At 43.3% G+C, this 17332-nt stretch overlaps 2 protein-coding genes across 2 annotated transcripts; both read right to left on the bottom strand.

The window, feature by feature from the left end:
• Positions 1 to 3535: 3535 nt before the first annotated feature.
• LOC140489117 (ferritin heavy chain, oocyte isoform-like) lies at positions 3536 to 5835 on the bottom strand. Its single transcript, XM_072588352.1, has 4 exons — positions 5734 to 5835; positions 4666 to 4812; positions 3926 to 4051; positions 3536 to 3682 (listed from the first exon to the last, which is right to left on the bottom strand). The coding sequence occupies exons 1-4, from the start codon at positions 5833 to 5835 to the stop codon at positions 3536 to 3538; spliced, it is 522 nt and encodes a 173-aa protein (XP_072444453.1).
• Positions 5836 to 11350: 5515 nt separating this feature from the next.
• On the bottom strand, positions 11351 to 13862 carry LOC140489116 (ferritin heavy chain A-like). The gene is made up of 4 exons (XM_072588351.1): positions 13761 to 13862; positions 12429 to 12575; positions 11739 to 11864; positions 11351 to 11497 (listed from the first exon to the last, which is right to left on the bottom strand). The coding sequence occupies exons 1-4, from the start codon at positions 13860 to 13862 to the stop codon at positions 11351 to 11353; spliced, it is 522 nt and encodes a 173-aa protein (XP_072444452.1).
• Between the last annotated feature and the right edge of the window lie 3470 nt (positions 13863 to 17332).

The following is a 17332-nucleotide window of genomic DNA, read 5'->3' as shown; positions in this document are numbered from 1 at the left end:
TTTTTTCTCTAATTTTATGTTTCAATAACCTGGGCAGTACGGGTCTTGTAGCACTGGGGTAGTGTGCCTCTGTCTGGGCCAGGAGGTTTGAGTGCCAGACCCTACCTGCTCCAGAGGTGTCTGATAACATCTCTGGACAGGTTCATGAGAAAACAACTGGGCTGAATGGCCTCCTGCTGTGCCATAATTCTGTGATTCTGTGGATGATCTGCATCTGAACAGTGTTTCCCTGCCTCTATCTCCTGACTGACCTTTCTGTGGATTGTCACCTCGCTGTGATGGAGGGCCTCGAGTGTCCCATTGAGTCTGAGAGTGATACCTCAAGATGTTTCCACCACCTGGCAGGACCAACCAGGATGGTAAGGTCAGAGGGGAGGATCCAGGTAAAGTGCAATGGAAATCAAATCCTCAACGGCCATCCATCCAGGCAGAAGATATTTGTCTGCTAACCACGGGGGTGGGTAAAGGCTACAGCAGGAGGGAGATCACAAATTGACATTTCCTTGCCACTTGAGCTGGCTCTACCTTCTGTGAAGCACCGTGTCAGTGTTGTGAGCTGTAATTTTGTGTGCTTGTGCATGTGTGTGTGCATTCACTATCCTTCGTGTGAAGAAGCCATTCCGAACATTATCCTGGACAGTTTAGTTCTAATGTGAAGATTCTAATCCCATTCCACATCCTCAGTTCTATTTGACCCATTGAGAAGAAACAGTTCCCCTCTGTCTACTCTGTCAAATCCATTTATCACCATAAACATTTCAATTATGCTCATCCCTTAACTTTCTACCCTGAGGAACGTGGGCAAACTGTTGATGTCATTTCACGAGCTCTTTATCTCTGAGTTCATTCAGAAATTCAGGGCTGCACCGTTAATACCAGAACTGAGCACTCCAGATGTGGTTGAACCAGAATTTGACACTTTTACAAAGAACCTCCATTCATAGGGATTTGAACCTCTTTCAGATCAGGACTAACATTAAATTAGTTCCTTTGTTTTGTGTTTTTACGTCTGTTCACCACATTTCTATCCAATTGTCTGAATAATTTCATTTTGATCATTAGTTTTGATAACAAGCAGAAGATGTCACCTTTTATAAAACACTGTGAATTGTCTTTCTTGGTCAGAAGTGGATCACTTTACACTCCCCCTCAGTGTCCTGTATCTGACAGTCTCGTCCACTCCATTAAACTTTGAACATTCTGCTCTCATGGTCATGTGTCACCTGATGTAGAGTCATCATTGTATTGATGGCCCTTCATTGATAACATTTACAAATCTCATGAAACGTTATGGCTCCCAGTGCCTCTCCTTGGGGAAAGTAATCAGATCTTGCTAGTTTTAATTCACTCCCTGGCTGAGGGTGCTGTTGGCTAGGCCAACATTTATTGCCCATCCTTAATTACCCTTGTCAAGGTGGTGATGATTTATCTTCTTGAATTGCTGCTGTTGTCCATTTGATAGATGTAGACCCACAATCGTGTTCGGTAGGAATCCAGGCTTTTGACATAGCAACAGAGGAAGAACAACAATATATTTTCCGAGTCAAAATGGTGAGTGGCTCAGAGACAAACATGCAAGGGTGGAGTTGCTATGTATCTTTGCCCTCTTCCTTCTAGATGGGAGTGATCATGGGTTTTGAACATGTTGGCAAATTCCTACAGCATTTGGTAGATGGTACACCTTGCAGTAGTTAAATGTCAGTGGGGGGAAGGAACGAATGTTGGTGGCTATTGTGCCAATGAAGTGGGTTGCTTTGAAGTGGAGCGTGTCAAGATCGTGGAGTGTTGTTTGTACACTCCCCATTATAAAGACTGACAGCCCCACTCCCAAGCCAATTCCTCAGCAATGATCACGATATTCCCTGTCAATGAAATCATTTAAAGGTGGCTGCTTTGGCTTTCCCCAAACTGAGGCTGATAACATCCATCCTCCAAATTAAAAGATTCAAGCCCAAAAATCAAAATGCACACAGGGAACCACCACCACCTGAGAACTGATGAACATAACCAAATCCATAGATAGCCTTATCACTTGGAGCATCATTTCTAATATCAACATTCAGAGCCTGCTCAAGCTTGCAATAGGGACTCTGTTTGCACACTGGGGGAATTAGAAAAGAACATTTGACCGAGCCGTGCGTGCCAACCTAAAGCACATTATGCTTTTTCAATCCCAATAGTATTGACGTGTAAAGTACTAAAACTTACATTTGTAGCGGACATTTATAGAATTTCCAATGTAAATGGGAAACACTGTCACCCCAGTCCCCAAAGACACACACCTGCCCCATATATCTCTGTTCAGTCTGAGAAAAATGAACAGTATAGCCTTATGATGATTGAGCAGTCATAACAGAGCTATTTAGTGACCCCCTTATTCTATCATGGGCTGTGATTATGATGCACCCGCTCAGTACTAGTCACCTGTTAGATTTCCCTAGAAATAGGTCAATGTCACAGTGACCCCACACTCGATGCAGGGTATAGTTGAAGGAGAGCTGATTTCATGTAAGTTAAAAGGAAAAATAATTGGAACAAAATCCTGCAAATGCTACTCTGGTCCTTGAGCTGCCTTCAGCATTTGACACCCCTGCATTGCAAGAGCAGAAAAAAGGGAATTGCTATATTTGTCCCATGGGGGTTAAGGTAGGCACTGTTGCATTTCCTCACAGAGTATAGTTATTAGCCAACTAGACTAGAGACACTGATGCCAATCAAAAACCAGAATCTTCATTCTCCACCATAGAACGTGGAAAAGAGAGAAACCATTTCCCAGCTTCGGAAAACCACCATAAATAAACAAGTATAGCTTATCCAAGAACAGTCAAAGGTAGTGTACCTCCAAGCAAGATATTCAATCTTTATATTCTTGTAAGAGGAGTAATTTTAGATGATTTAACCAATCAGAATCTAAACATCAAACCAAATAGCTGGAAAACAGTAGCTATTGCAAGAGAGAAAAAAAAAACCAATATTTCAGGTCTAGCAACTGTTCTCAACTGTTCTCACACCACACATACTGCCAAACCCAAGTATTCCCAGCAGGTCTTCTTCCTGATTTGCAGCAGCCAGTTTTTTGCTTCAGTTTTAAAAAAGTTGAAAGAATTGCTCAGAGTATAGCAGTTGTGTCAAACATTTGGACTGGGATTAGATTTTAAACTATTGACTAGAGGCTGTTGCTGTAAACTTGTTCCAGTGAGCACAGGCAGATAGTGAGTATTCCTTACAAGCTAAAAAGCTTAAGCCGTTGTGGAATTTCCAATGATGAGAATTGCTCACTTAGTCCAAAAATCCCTCTACACAGCCGAATAAAACAGAACAAAATATTGGGACAAGCATCGAAACAAGGTTGAGAGAAAAGGATTTAATAATCAGCTGTTAAACATCAAAACCCCAAGAACCCAATGAAACTAAGTAGTTACACACAGTACTCAGTTCCATGGTGAACACTATTTTAATTTTGTTCAGAGCACAACCAAAGTCATCCACGAGAATGAAGTCACCATGTCCAACAAATGGAGTCCTTGAATCCCACTCAGCTCAGGGTGAGCCTGTCAAACAGGTACTCTCCCAGGCCATTCTCAGGGGCTCCCAGTCTCTTCAGGTTGGTGATGTGATCTCCCAGCTTCTTGATCATCTTCACTTGCTCATCCAAGTAGTGCCTCTCCAGGAAGTCACACAGCTGGAAGAGGAGACAAAGATTAGCCTCAAGGAACAAACCATGCACCTGAGTGTGACATCCCATTACAGACATGACCATCACCACCACATTGTACCCCTCCCTCCCCACAATCAGGGATGCCTTCTGAAAAGCTTCTGGATTTCAGCCGCAGGAGGCAGGTAGATTAGATTTGGAATTGTCCCCCCAGGGAGTAAACAAACAGATTTCCTTCCAAACCTTTGGAGAGAAAAATGTGCAACTCACATGAGGGTCCGTGTGGCCAGAGGAGAGTTTGTGCAGATCCAGCAGACTCTGGTTCACATCCTTCTCCATCTGCAGAGCTCTCTGCATTGCCTCCAGACCATTGCCCCACTCATCCTGCTCTGGCTTCTGGAACAAGGGAAGACAGGAGAGAAAATAAACAGCTCATCTCAGACAGGTGGATCACAGGCTACATCTGATCAGTTCAGTATTCCACCAAACATTGCAAGAGTTGGATTTCAGGCCAATTGTTTTACTGACCCCTTTAGTTTTCACTGTTCTTTGAGCTGAAGACATTTTAGAAGATCTTACTGTAAAACTGTAAGAAGATACTATAATCCAAATGTATCTAAAAATATGCACCAATGGTGGTAATTCCTTGCTGTACTGTTCTATCCCTTTTGACCAGCCCATTAGAAACATCTTGGAGATGCAGCTACCTTCCATCCCTATGGATTCTCCCATTCTTACCTTAGATTACTAGGGGTGTTGGAATTGACATCTGGAGGTTATATAGTTGATCATTCTTAAATGGGAATGTTGCTCTCCATCCAGTATTCCAGATCATCCCAATTGCCTATTGCTGTTTCACAAGTGATAACTAGTTGGATTTTTAAAAAAAAATTCAATGCATGGTTTTGGTGAACAATTTATTCAAATTTTGAGACAATAAACAGTTTGCGTGAAACGAGTCAATTTGCATGCACACAAAATAAACCTTCAAAAAGTTCACAGAAGCTGACCTTGACATCCTGCAGGAGGACTCTGCCTCCACGTTTATTCTGGAATGCCATCAGTCTCTCAGCGTGTTCCCGTTCCTCATGGGACTGCTCCTTGAAGAACTCAGCAAAGTGACGCAGGGCAACATCATCCCGGTCAAAGTAAGAGGACTGCAAGTGGAGATAAAATGGGAAGCAAATCTCAATCTCATCCATGGTTCAATCAGAAAGTGACCCATCCCACCATTTCAATTCACTTCCAATTAATTGAAGTTAGTGACAAAAGCTGAAAGTCATCTCCTGTGACTTCTGGCCCAAATAACAGACATTTAGATCTCCCTGAACTGAAGATCAAAAAACCAACTGCAACCCCTGGCCTGTATCTTAAGGAGGCAGTGTGCTAGTGTGGCACAGGACTGTGAAGGTCCCAGTTGAGGACAGCCATTAGACATCCCTGCACTGCAGTTTGGAAACATTCACGCTCAATGCTGGAAGCTGGTGAGGTCATTCACCAACTGAAACTCAGGACATGAACATATTGATTAACATGTGAAGTCTCAGTCAGCTATCTCATTACCAAGCTCACCCATCTGAATAAGTATTCACTCTGCACAGAATTTTGACTATGCTATTTTGTAAATCAATCATTCACATTTCAATGTGTGAAAGTGTGCCATTTAACCACCTTTCCTCATTCAAAGTTATGCAAGTTACTTCAACAGAAATAGCTTTATTAGGATAACTTTTAGAATTAATACATTTGGTTTAGAGAAAGTTTTTCAATAAAGATGAGTCATAACCAACTAAAGAGAATTAAGACATCACCAGCCTCCGCAGTCAGGAGGGTAATTGCCAGTGGTTACACTGGGCAGAGTGACAATAAACTGGGGACCCTCACCCAAAGGAGGGTTATATTTTAAGGGCCATCCTAAACAGGGTTTCAGGGTCAAGTATGTCCAGGGAAGGGGACAAAGACAACTGTCTCAACATACAATTTGCTCAGACATATGACCAAGGAAATTCCTAGGTACTCCATATAGTTACATCACAGTCTTAACTTTAAAACAGAACCTTCAAGCCCACAAGCCTCACCATGGAGAGGTAAACATAGGAGGAATAGAGCTCCAGGTTGATCTGCTTGTTAACAGCATCCTCACAGTCCTTGTGGTAGTTCTGACACACTTGGGAGGCCATCTTCACTATTCCTACTCACTATCACCCAGACAACTCCAGACCTGAACCTCTCTCCCATAAGCTCTTGTATTTATCCCCCAGGGAACATCCAGGGAGCGGTATCACCAATGATGATTGACAATTCCTGACAGCCAATCAGGAATTCCCCATGAACATAGGCCCCAATGAGAGAGTGGGGATGTGTTAACCAGAGCTGATCAGAGGTGTAGATTAGAATCAGGTCTGGATGATTATTCTGTGATTGGAACAGTAGGAGGTCACTCAGCAGAATCTCAATCAGGTTACGGTGAGTTTGTGTCCTTTTGAAAGAAATAGGTTTGGATTAGGAAAGGTTTTCAAGTTTTCCTTTAAAATAAGTTGTGACCAACTGAAAGAGGGGCTCATTGAAGAAGGGGAGTCAGTTTCTCAGCCTTTTGTGTTGGAAATGGGAGATTGGTGCTAGGACAAGGCAATTGTAACAGGAGCAGTTGGGGCAGAGACTATGTTCTCAATGGTGGGGAGTCCAGAATCCGGGGGGTGGGCACAGTCTCGTGACACGGGGTAAACTGTTTAGGACTAAGATGAGGAGAAATATCTTCACCCAGAGAGTGGGGAGGCTGTGGGATTCTTTGCCACAGAAAACATTGAGACTAAAACATTGAATGTTTACAAGATGGAGTTAGGTACAGCTCTAAGGGCTAAAGGGATCAAAGTTTATGGGGATGGAGTGGGAGATGGTACTGAGTTAGATGATCAGCTTCAATCACATGGAATGGTGGAGCAGGCCTGAAGGGCTGAATGGCCGACTCCCATTCCTTTTTTCTCTAATTCTGCTTCAATAACCTGTTTAGTAAGAGTCTTGTGGCACAGGGGTAGTGTCCCTTTGTCTGCGCCAGGAGGTCTCTGTACAAGACCCTACCTGCTCCAGAGGTGTCCGATAACATCTCTGGACAGGTTCATAAGGAAACAACCAGAGCTGTTGCAGGCCCAATGGACCAAATGGCCTCCTCCTGTGCCATAACAATTCTGTGATTCTGTGGATGATCTGCATCTGAACAGCGTTTCCCTGCCTCTGTCTCCTGACTGACCTTTCTGTGGATTGTCACCTCACTGTGATGGAGAGCCTCGAGTGTCCCATTGACTCTGAGAGCGATACCTCAAAAGGTTTTCACCTCCTTGCAGGACCACCCAGGAATGTAAGGTCAGAGGGGAGGATCCCGATAAAGTGCAATGCAAAACAAGTCCTCAACGGCCATCCATCCAGGCTGAAGGTATTTGTCTGCTATCTGCAGGGATGGGTAAAGGCTGCAGCAGGAGGAAGATCCCCAGTCAACATTTCCTTGCCACTTGAGCTGTACCTACCTTCTGTCAAGGACCGTGTCTGTGCTGTGAACAGTATTTTTGTGTGTTTGTGCCTGTGTATGCGCACATCCACTATCCTTCCTGTGAAGCATCCATTCCTAACGTTATCCCGGACAGTTCAGATCTAATTTGAAGACTATCATCCTATTGCACATCCCTAGTTCTATTTGACCAATTGTGAAGAAACAGTTCCCCTGTATCTTCTCTGTCAAATCCATTCATCCTCATTAAAATTTCAATTGCACTCCTTCCTTAACCTTGTACCCTGAGGATTGTGGGCAAACTATTGATGTCATTTAACCAGCTCTTTATCTTGGAGTTCATTCAGAAATTCAGGGCTGCACCATTAATACCTGAACTGAGCTCTCCAGATGTGGTTGAACCAGAGTTTGACAATTTTACAAAGAACCTCCATCCAGAAGGATTCAAAAGAACAAAGAGAACAAAGAAAATTTGCAGCCCAGGAACAGGCCCTCCAAGCCTGAGGCGATCCAAATCTACTGTCTAAACCTGTCGCCTGATTCCTAAGCATCTGTATTCCTCTCATCCTCACCTAATTGTGCATCTGTGCAAACGCATCTTAAATGAACCTATGGTGCCTGCCTCTACCCCCTCTGCTGGCAACGCACTCCAGACACCCACCACCCTCTGTATAAAGTACTTGCCGCATTTATCCCCCTTAAACCTTTCACCTCTCACCTTGAAAGCGTGACCTCTCGTTATTGAATCCTTCACCCTCAGAAAAAATCTTAACTCTATCTACCCTGATATTACCCTTCGTTATTTTAAATATTATGAGGGGCATGAATAGGATAATTAGACAAAGTCTTTTCCCTGGGGTCAGGGAGTCCAGAACTAGATGGCATAGGTTTAGGGTGAGAGGGTAAAGATATAAAAGCAACCTAAGGGGCAACTTTTTCACGCAGAGGGTGGTACGTGTATGGAATGAGCTGCCAGAGGATGTGGTGGAGGCTGGTACAATTGCAACACTTTAGAGGTATTTGGATGGGTATATGAATAGGAAGGGTTTGGAGGGATATGGGCCAGGTGCTGGCAGGTGGGACTAGATTGAGTTGGGATATCTGGTCTGCCTGGACGGGTTGGACCAAAGGGTCTGTTTCCATGCTATACATCTCTATGACACTACTCAACCTCTCTTCATTGCTCACACTTTCCATACCAGGCAATCTCCTTGTAAACCTTCTCTGCACCCTCTCCCAATTGTCGACATCCTTTTGGTAATGTGGCGACCAGAACTGTACACAGTATTCTAAATGTGGCTGAACCAATGTCGTGTACAATTTTAACATGACGTGCCAGCTCTTATAAAAGAACAAAGAACTTCTTTGAGATCAGGACTAAAATTAAATTAGTTCCTTTGCTTTGTGTTTTTCCATCTGTTCACTTGTCTGAATAATTTCATTTTGATCATTAGTTTCGTTAACAAGCAGAAGATATCACCTTTTATAAAACACTGTGAATTGTCTTTCTTGGTCAGAAGTGGATCACTTTACACTTCCCCTCAGTGTCCTGTATCTGACAGTCTTGCCCATTCCATTAAACTTTGAACATACTGCTCTCATGGTCATGTGTCACCTGATGTCGAGTCATCATTTTATTGATGGCCCTTCATTCCTTCATCTATAACATTGATAAATCTCATGAAAAGCTGTTTCCCAGTACCTCTCCTTGGGGAGAGTAATCAGATCTAGCTAATTTTTAATTCACTCACAATGAAGGTGCTGATGGCTGGGCCAGCATTTATTGCCCACAGCACAGTGGCTAGCACTGCTGCCTCACAGTGCCGGGAACACCGGTTCGATTCCAGCCTTGGCTGACTTTCTGCGTGGGCTTCTTCCCACATTACAAAAACGTGCAGGCCAGCTGAATTGGCTCTGCTAACTTGTCCATAGTTGTTAGGTGCATTAGTCAGAGGAGGGTGGGTTACTCTTCAGAGAGTTAGTGTGGACTTGTTGGGCCAAAGGGCCTGTTTCCATACTGAAGATAATCTAATCTTAACTACCCTTATCAAGCTGGTGGTGATGATTTGCTGCCTTGAATTGCTGCTGTTGTCTATGTGGTGAAGGTAGACCCACAATCCTGTTTGGGAGGGAATCCAGGATTTTGACTCAGCAACAGGGGAAGAACAGTGACATAGCTCCAAGTCAAAACGGTGAGTGGCTCAGAGGGGAACTTGTAAGGGGTGGAGTTACAATGTATTTCTGCCCTTGTCCTTCTAGATAGGAGTGGTCATGGGTTTGGAATATGTTGTCTGAGGAGCTTTGGTGAATTCCTACAGCATTTGATCGATGGTACACCTTGCAGTTGCTACGTGTCAGTGAATGGAAGGGAAGAATCAAGAGGGCTGCTTTGAACCAGAGGATTTCAAGATCCTTGAGTGGTGTTGGCACACTCCCTGCTATCCTGACTTTGACATCCCCTCCCCAAACCAATTCCCCACCTCTCCCCTGTGATCATGTGTTTCCCTGTCAACAACATAATTCAGGTGGCAGCTTTGGCTTTTCACAAACTGACACTGATAATGTCCATCCACCAAGTTAAAGGAGTAGTACATATCAACATGCATGCTGGGAAACACTACCTCTGGACTAATGACTATAATCACATCAATAAATTCCCTTGTCACTTGGTGTATCAGTTCCAATAGCAACATTCAGAGCCTGGTCAAGCCTGTAAAATGGACCATCTCAATTTGCACACTGGGAAGATTGGAGAAGAACATTTGATCTCAGTGTGCGCAAACTCAAAGCATGTATGCATTTTCAAACCCAAAATTACAGAGGAGGTGGTAAGCATCAAAGTTGACATTTGTGTTAGACATCAGCACAAGAATAAACATTTTAGAGAGGGAAATGTTGTCTTTTCTTCCCCTCCAAAGACAAGCACCTGCCCCATTAATCTCAGTTGAAGCTGAGAAAGATGAACAGCACAGCCTTAAGATGGCTGAGCAGTCATTGACCAAGTTACTTTGTGCCCCACTTATTGTATTGTGGACTGTGTGCATCCCAACCAAGATCAGCATTCATCACCAATTAGATTCCCCTTGAAGTCAGACTCCCCCCTCAGCACAGTATACATAAATAAAAAGATACTGATTTCATGTAACTGAACAGAAAAAAACATTTGGAACGAATTCCTGCAAATGCTCCTTGGGTCCTATAGCTTTCTTTGCACCAGCTGCTCTCAGTAGTTGACAGCACTGGATTGTTAGAGCAGTAGGAAAAAAAAAAGAATTGTTACAATTATCCCACATGGGTTAAGGTAGGCACTGTTGCATTTCCTCACGTAGAGGATAGTTATTAGCCAAGTAGACTAGAGACACTGATGCCAATCAAAAGCAGAATTTTCATTCCTCCAGCATGGAACATGGATAAGAGAGAAACCATTTCCCAGCTTGGGAAAACCACCATACAGCAATCAAGCATCACTTATCCAAGAACAAAAAGGTAGTGTAGTGTACCTTTGAGCAAGATATTCAACTGGGTTTTGCAAGGGGCTCATAGTGGAACATCTACAACGTCAGAATCTAAGCATTAGTATTTTCCAGCAATTAGTTTTAAAGTCTGACAAATCAGTTGCACAAGAGTAATTAATATTTCAGGTCCAGTGACTGTTAACTGACTTCACTCCACAGATGTTGTTAAACCCAAGCTTTCCCAGCTGTGTTTCTTCCTGATTTCCAGCAGCCAATGTTTTTTGCTTCAATTTTCAAAGACCTCTAAGCATTGACACAACTGGTGTACTCTGAGCAATCATTCAGACTCCAAATTATTGACTAGAGTGTTGCTGTAAACTTGTTCCAGTGAGCACGGGCAGATAGTGAGCACTGCTTACAAGCCAAAAACAGAAAGAGCATTTAATTCCACAACTGCTTTCCAATTGAGAGTTGCTCACTTAATCCAAAAGTCTCTCCACAGACCAGAATAAAACACTGAGCAAATTACTGGGATAATCATTGAACCAAGGTTGAGAGAAAAGGATTTAAGTGATCAGATGTTAAATATCAAAACCCCAAGAACCAAATGAAATGAAGAAATTGCACAAAGCAGTCAGTTCCATGGTGAACACTATTTTAATTTTGTGCAAAGCACAACCAAAGTCATCCACTCAAATGAAGTCACCATGTCCAACAAATGGAGTCCTTGAATCCCACTCAGCTCAGGGTGAGCCTGTCAAACAGGTACTCTCCCAGACCATTCTCAGGGGCTCCCAGTCTCTTCAGATTGGTGAAGTGATCTCCCAGCTTCTTGATCATCTTCACTTGCTCATCCAAGTAGTGCCTCTCCAGGAAGTCACACAGCTGGAAGAGGAGACAAAGATTAGCCTCAAGGAACAAACCATGCACCTGAATGTGACATCCCATTACCGACATGACCATCACTACCACATTGTGGGGAGGGAGGGGGACAATCAGGGATGCCTTCTGAAAAACTTCTGGATTTCAGCTGCAGGAGGCAGGTAGATTAGAATTCGAATTGTTCCCCCAGGGAGTAAACAAACAGATTTCCTTCCAAACTTAGAGAAAAAGATGAGAAACTCACATGAGGGTCAGTGTGGCCAGAGGAGAGTTTGTGCAGATCCAGCAGACTCTGGTTCACATCCTTCTCCATCTGCAGAGCTCTCTGCATTGCCTCCAGACAATTGCCCCACTCATCCTGCTCTGGCTTCTGGAACAAGGGAAGTCAGGAGAGAAAATAAACAGTTCATCTCAGACAGGTGGATCACAGGCTACATCTGATCAGTCCATTATTCCAAAGAGTTAGATTTTACTGCCGCCTTTAGATGTCACTGTTCCCAGAGCTTAAAATTTAGAAACATACCATACTGTGAAAGCACATTTTGAAAAGGTATAATCCAAATGTAATTCCTTGCTTTACTGTTCTATCCCTTTTGATCAGCCCATTAGAAACATCTTGGAGATGCTGCTCCCTTCCACCCTTATGGATTCTCTCATTCTTACCACTGAAGCGGGCCCTTGGAATTGATAGCTGAGGTTATCAAGTTTATCATTCTTACAAGAGAATGATTCTCTCCATCCAGTATTCTGGATCATCCCAATTACCTATTGCTATTTCACAAGTGCAAAATAGTCTCCAATTCAGTGCATTGCTCACCAATACAATCTCCAATTCATATAGCATTTATTCAGTCTTGAGGCTCAACAGAATGACTGATACCAGTCAATTGGAGTTCACACAAAACACAAATCTCCAAAGTTTACAGAAGCTAACCTTGACATCCTGCAGGAGGACTTGGCCTCCACGTTTATTCTGGAATGCCATCAGTTTCTCAGCGTGTTCCCGTTCCTCATGGGACTGCTCCTTGAAGAACTCAGCAAAGTGATGCAGGGCAACATCGTCCCGGTCAAAGTAAGAGGACTGAGGTGAGGAAAAATAAAAAGAAGAGGGCAGAGTCAGGGAAGCTCCAGATCTCACCCATTGAGAACCTCACTAACACCCATGTGGCTTGTTTTCAGCTTAAAAAAGAATGAAGTATATAAAATGGTACAGATGAGATAGGAATATATTGAGGAAGTTCAGAACTAGAGATTGAGTTTAGGAATAAAAAAAGGTGATTTTTTTTTCCAAGAGACTAAAATGAGAAGCTTAGATTGAGATACAAAATTAGAAGGTAGGAGTTTTTCATTGACTATTTTAAAAGGAAGATTATTCAGCAGAGTTACTGGTTATCCAGAGAAAACTTGTAGAATACAAACCAAGTGAACATGTCTTAAAGTTGGTCATATTTTCAGGGGCCATGACCTGGTCATCAATTCACATAAGCAAAGGAGATCATTGATCCCTATAAAATAAAAAGGTCTCCAACTGTGAGCCCTATTTTGATATGGGGAAAAGTGGGCAAGCCCTCACCACTGAGTGAACTAGGAATGGGAACTAACTTGTTACAGCTTGTACCCATCACCTCACTTGCCATTACTTCCTCAGAGGGAAAAAGTAAATCCCAACCCCCATTTCAGGAAGCCCCGATTTAACAGGGAGCCTAAAATCAGGATACTCAATCCAAGTCACAAATCGTTAGAGACCCTTTCACCAAAACCGTCGGTCAGTCAGTCAAGAGAAAGATCTTTTCACATTGAAGTAATAATGCAAGATATTGTCATGGAAGCCAGTATGAAGACCAACACAAGAGGATTTTATTCCTTTAGAAACAGAAAGAGGGCTCAAATATAGTTAGTATTTGACTAATTAATCACCCAATTAATTGGAGGCAAAAGTTGAATAAAGATTAGGTTTACACATCATGAAAAGCCATCTTCCAAGAGGCTGGCATGAACCTTGGATTTAATTCCAACATAAAAACTTTAGAATATAGACTAGTCAATTAACAAGGCAACCAAAAACACTTCACATTAATCACTTGAGTGGATAAGTGATTAGTGGAGGGAAAAAGATATTCAAAAGTCAAACACTTTTGATTGAAAGAAATTCTACCAATCCAAAATTAAATTTAAAAAAAAAATTGATTACCACCACATTGCCCATTCCCAGTTGCTTGTGGCAGGGTGGGGAGAAAGAATGGACCATCAAGACCACAAGCCTCACCATGGAGAGATAAACATAGGAGGAATAGAGCTCCAGGTTGATCTGCTTGTTAACAGCATCCTCACAGTCCTTGTGGTAGTTCTGACACACTTGGGAGGCCATCTTCACTATTCCTGCTCACTATCACCCAGACAACTTTAGAACTGAGCTTTTCTCCGATTAGCTCTTGTATTTATCCTCCTGGGACACCCTGCACTCAACCAGGGAGTGGCAGCACCAATGATGATTGACAATCCCTGACACAATCAGGAATCCCCATGACTCCAGGGACCAATGAAGGGCATAGGGTGGAGTGAGATACCCAGAGCCAATCAGAGCTTTGAAATGGAGGCAGATTTGGATCATTCAGTGATTGTAACAGAGGAACAGGAGGAGGATGTTTGGCTCTGTCAGCCTGTGCTGCCATTTAATGATGTCGTGGCTGGTCTGTTGCTTCCTGCCACTGTCCACATTGGTCCTGCATTCCCTTCACACCATTAACCAGCAAGCATCTAACTATCTCAGATCTGAACACTTTATTTTCTCCCAATGTTTCTGGGAAAGAGATTCCTTTTTATGAGGAGATGATTCCTAGCAACTACTCTGAATAGCCGTATGATAATTACAGCATTCTGCTCCTTAGTCACGGTGCAATCATTCCTCTCCATCTGTCTCCTCAAACCCATTCGTTATTTTCCAAACCTCGAGTATAGTCACCCGTTAATCTTTGATACTCAAGTCCACTGTTTGCAAAGTGTCCTCACAATTTAAGCCTTTCAGCCCTGGTATCATTCCGGTGAATCTACACTGTAAGGGAACGATGGTATTGTCACTGAGCCAGTCACTGAGAGGCTCAGATTAACACCATGAGGACATGAGTTCAAACCCCACCATGGCAGCTGGGTAGAATTTGACTTCAATTAATTAATCTGGAATACAAAGCAAGTCTCAGTGATGGTGCTCACGAGAACAATTGTTATTTGTCATAGAAATCCATCTGGTTCAGTGGTATCCTTTAGGGAAATAAATCTGCTCTGGCCTATCTGTGACTACAGAACCACAGCAATGTTGTTCATTCTTGACTTGCCTCTGAGATGGTCAGAAACCTTTTAGTTAGCAGGGATTAGCCTTCCAAGCGACATACTCTTTCATGAAATAAATTTTAAAAGCATGCTCCAAGGTCAATGTATCAAGACTGAATACAATTCTCCAGATGAGGTTTGCACAGCACTTTCCACAACTGTAACACAACCTTCATGGGTGATACTGTGGCTCAGTGGTTAGCACTGCTGTCTCACAGGGACCAGGTTCGATTCCACCCTCGGGCAACAGTGTGTGAGGTTTGCACATTCTCCCTGTGTCTGCGTGGGTCCCCTCCAGGTGCCCTGGTTTCCTCCTACAATCCAAAGATGTGCACGTTAGGTGGATTGGTTGAGGATGCGTTTAGGGCGAGGATAGTTAATGGCGGCACGGTGGCATAAAGGGTGACACGGTGGCACAATGGTTTAGCACTGCTGCCTCACAGTACCAGATACCCGGGTTCAATTCCCGCCTCAGACAACTGTCTGTGTGGAGTTTGCACATTCTCCCTGTGTCTGTGTGGGTTTCCTTCCACAGTCCAAAAATATGCAGGTTAGGTGAATTGGCCATGGGAAATTGCCCATAGTGTTGGGTGCATTAGTCAGAGGGAAACGGGTCTGGGTGGGTTACTCTTTGGAGGGTTGGTGTGGACTTGTTGGGCCGAAGAGCCTGTTTCCACACTGTAAGTAATCTAATCATGCTCTTCAGAGGATTGGTGTGGACATGATGGGCTGAATGGCCTGCTTCTATGCTGCCTTGCGATGAAGACTGTAATGCAATTAGCATTTTAAAATCATCTCTTTTGCTCTCCACAAGTTTTAATAATTTCTGCACACAAGTCCCCAACTCTCTCTGTGCCTGTTTCTCACCTAGCTCCTCCACTTCAAAACCACTCTGATTTCTCCACCTTGGTCTTCCTCAGATTAAATTCTATTGATCAATATTGTCCACTCGCTATATTAGTGTCCTCTGCTTCTGTGTGGCAGAGGCAGGTTGAACAGAAGTGTTCAAGTGGGCACTGAGCAATTAAACAGGAACCACAGGCCAGGTGGCAGGGAAAGGGCAGGAGAAGGTAAAATGCTCAGAGAGCTGGTGCAAATGTGATGGGCAGAATGGCCTTCCTCTGCATCATGACAATTCTGTCAATGATATTTACGAGCTCACCTCATTGGGAAACATGGATATGTATCTCTATTTCTTCATTGGTATCATTTAGAAATACAGTATAATGAAAGGCTGAGATTCCTGGAGGAGAGATGACTAATCCCCTCCTGCCCATTGGAGTACACCACCTACTCCCAGTCTCCCATCTCTGAACCAATTCCTAATAATCTTGTGTAACAGCCTTACTCATTATGTAACGTGTGTTGGTTTCCTTGGACTTTCTTTAGAGCTTCCTGATCTTCAGCTTTTCTGACTTACCTCCTTCCGAAATCATCACATTGGGTGGGGTTTATTGCAGCCCAACTTTAACCCTTTCAGAACCAGTACCTTGCCAACATCAAGCAGAGTTGGACTCCAGTTAACAATAGACAATCCGATCCCCTCTCGGTCTTCTAAACTCAAGGGTATACAAATGCAGTCGCTCCAGTCTTTCAGTGTAAGATAGTCCCGCCATTCCAGGAATTGACCTCGTGAACCTACGCTGCACTCCCTCAATAACCAGAATGTCATTCCTCAAATTTGGAGACCAGAACTGCACACACTACTCCAGGTGTGGTCTCACCAGGGCCCTGTACAGCTGCAGAAGAACCTCTTTGCTTCTATACTCAATCCCTCTTGTTATGAAGGCCAGCATGCTATTAGCCTGCTTCACCACCTGCTGGACCTGCATGCTTACCTTCATTGACTGGTGTACAAGAACACCCAGATCTCTCTGTACTGCCCCTTTACCTAAATTGATTCCATTTAACCAAAGAAACTCTTCAGGATTCCCAAACCAGCCCCAATAACAGCATTCATACGTTGATCCCAAACTGAAAGGGAACAGACTGTCTTTCAGAAAGCCTGCAGTGAATGTATAACCAGCAATACATTGTAAGGTAAGAGGTTATATGTGGAATGTGTGCATGCTTTGGCTAATTACAAATATTTCTGCATTTCCTCCTCAACTTTAAGTCAAGACCTTTGTGACTAGATTTGCTGTTTGTTGCATGTCAGCCTGTCCAAAGACAAGTACAAAGTGCTTATGTAAATACAGCACTCCCCAAAATGGGATCCTTTTATGACAATCTTAATAAATTGCACACATTGCATCCTCTCTGTCCTGACAGAGGAAGCAGAAGTAGATCTTCACAGAATAAGGAGAAACAGGATTATAGAAGTGTCAGTCTCCCTTTTCCCCAATTTCTGATATGCCCTTAGATTCCCTACAGAGTGGAAATGGGCACTTTGGCCCAACAAGTCCACACTGACCCTCTGAGGAGTATCCCATCCAAACCCATTACTTGGCATTTCTCCCTGACTAATACATCTAACCTACACATCCCTGACAGTATTGGCAATTTAGCATT

The sequence above is a fragment of the Chiloscyllium punctatum genome, chromosome 18 (genome assembly GCF_047496795.1).
Source record: "Chiloscyllium punctatum isolate Juve2018m chromosome 18, sChiPun1.3, whole genome shotgun sequence".
In the NCBI taxonomy this organism is placed as follows: domain Eukaryota; kingdom Metazoa; phylum Chordata; class Chondrichthyes; order Orectolobiformes; family Hemiscylliidae; genus Chiloscyllium; species Chiloscyllium punctatum.
Note: the sequence above shows the minus strand (reverse complement) of the source record. Positions and strands in the feature narration are given on the sequence as shown.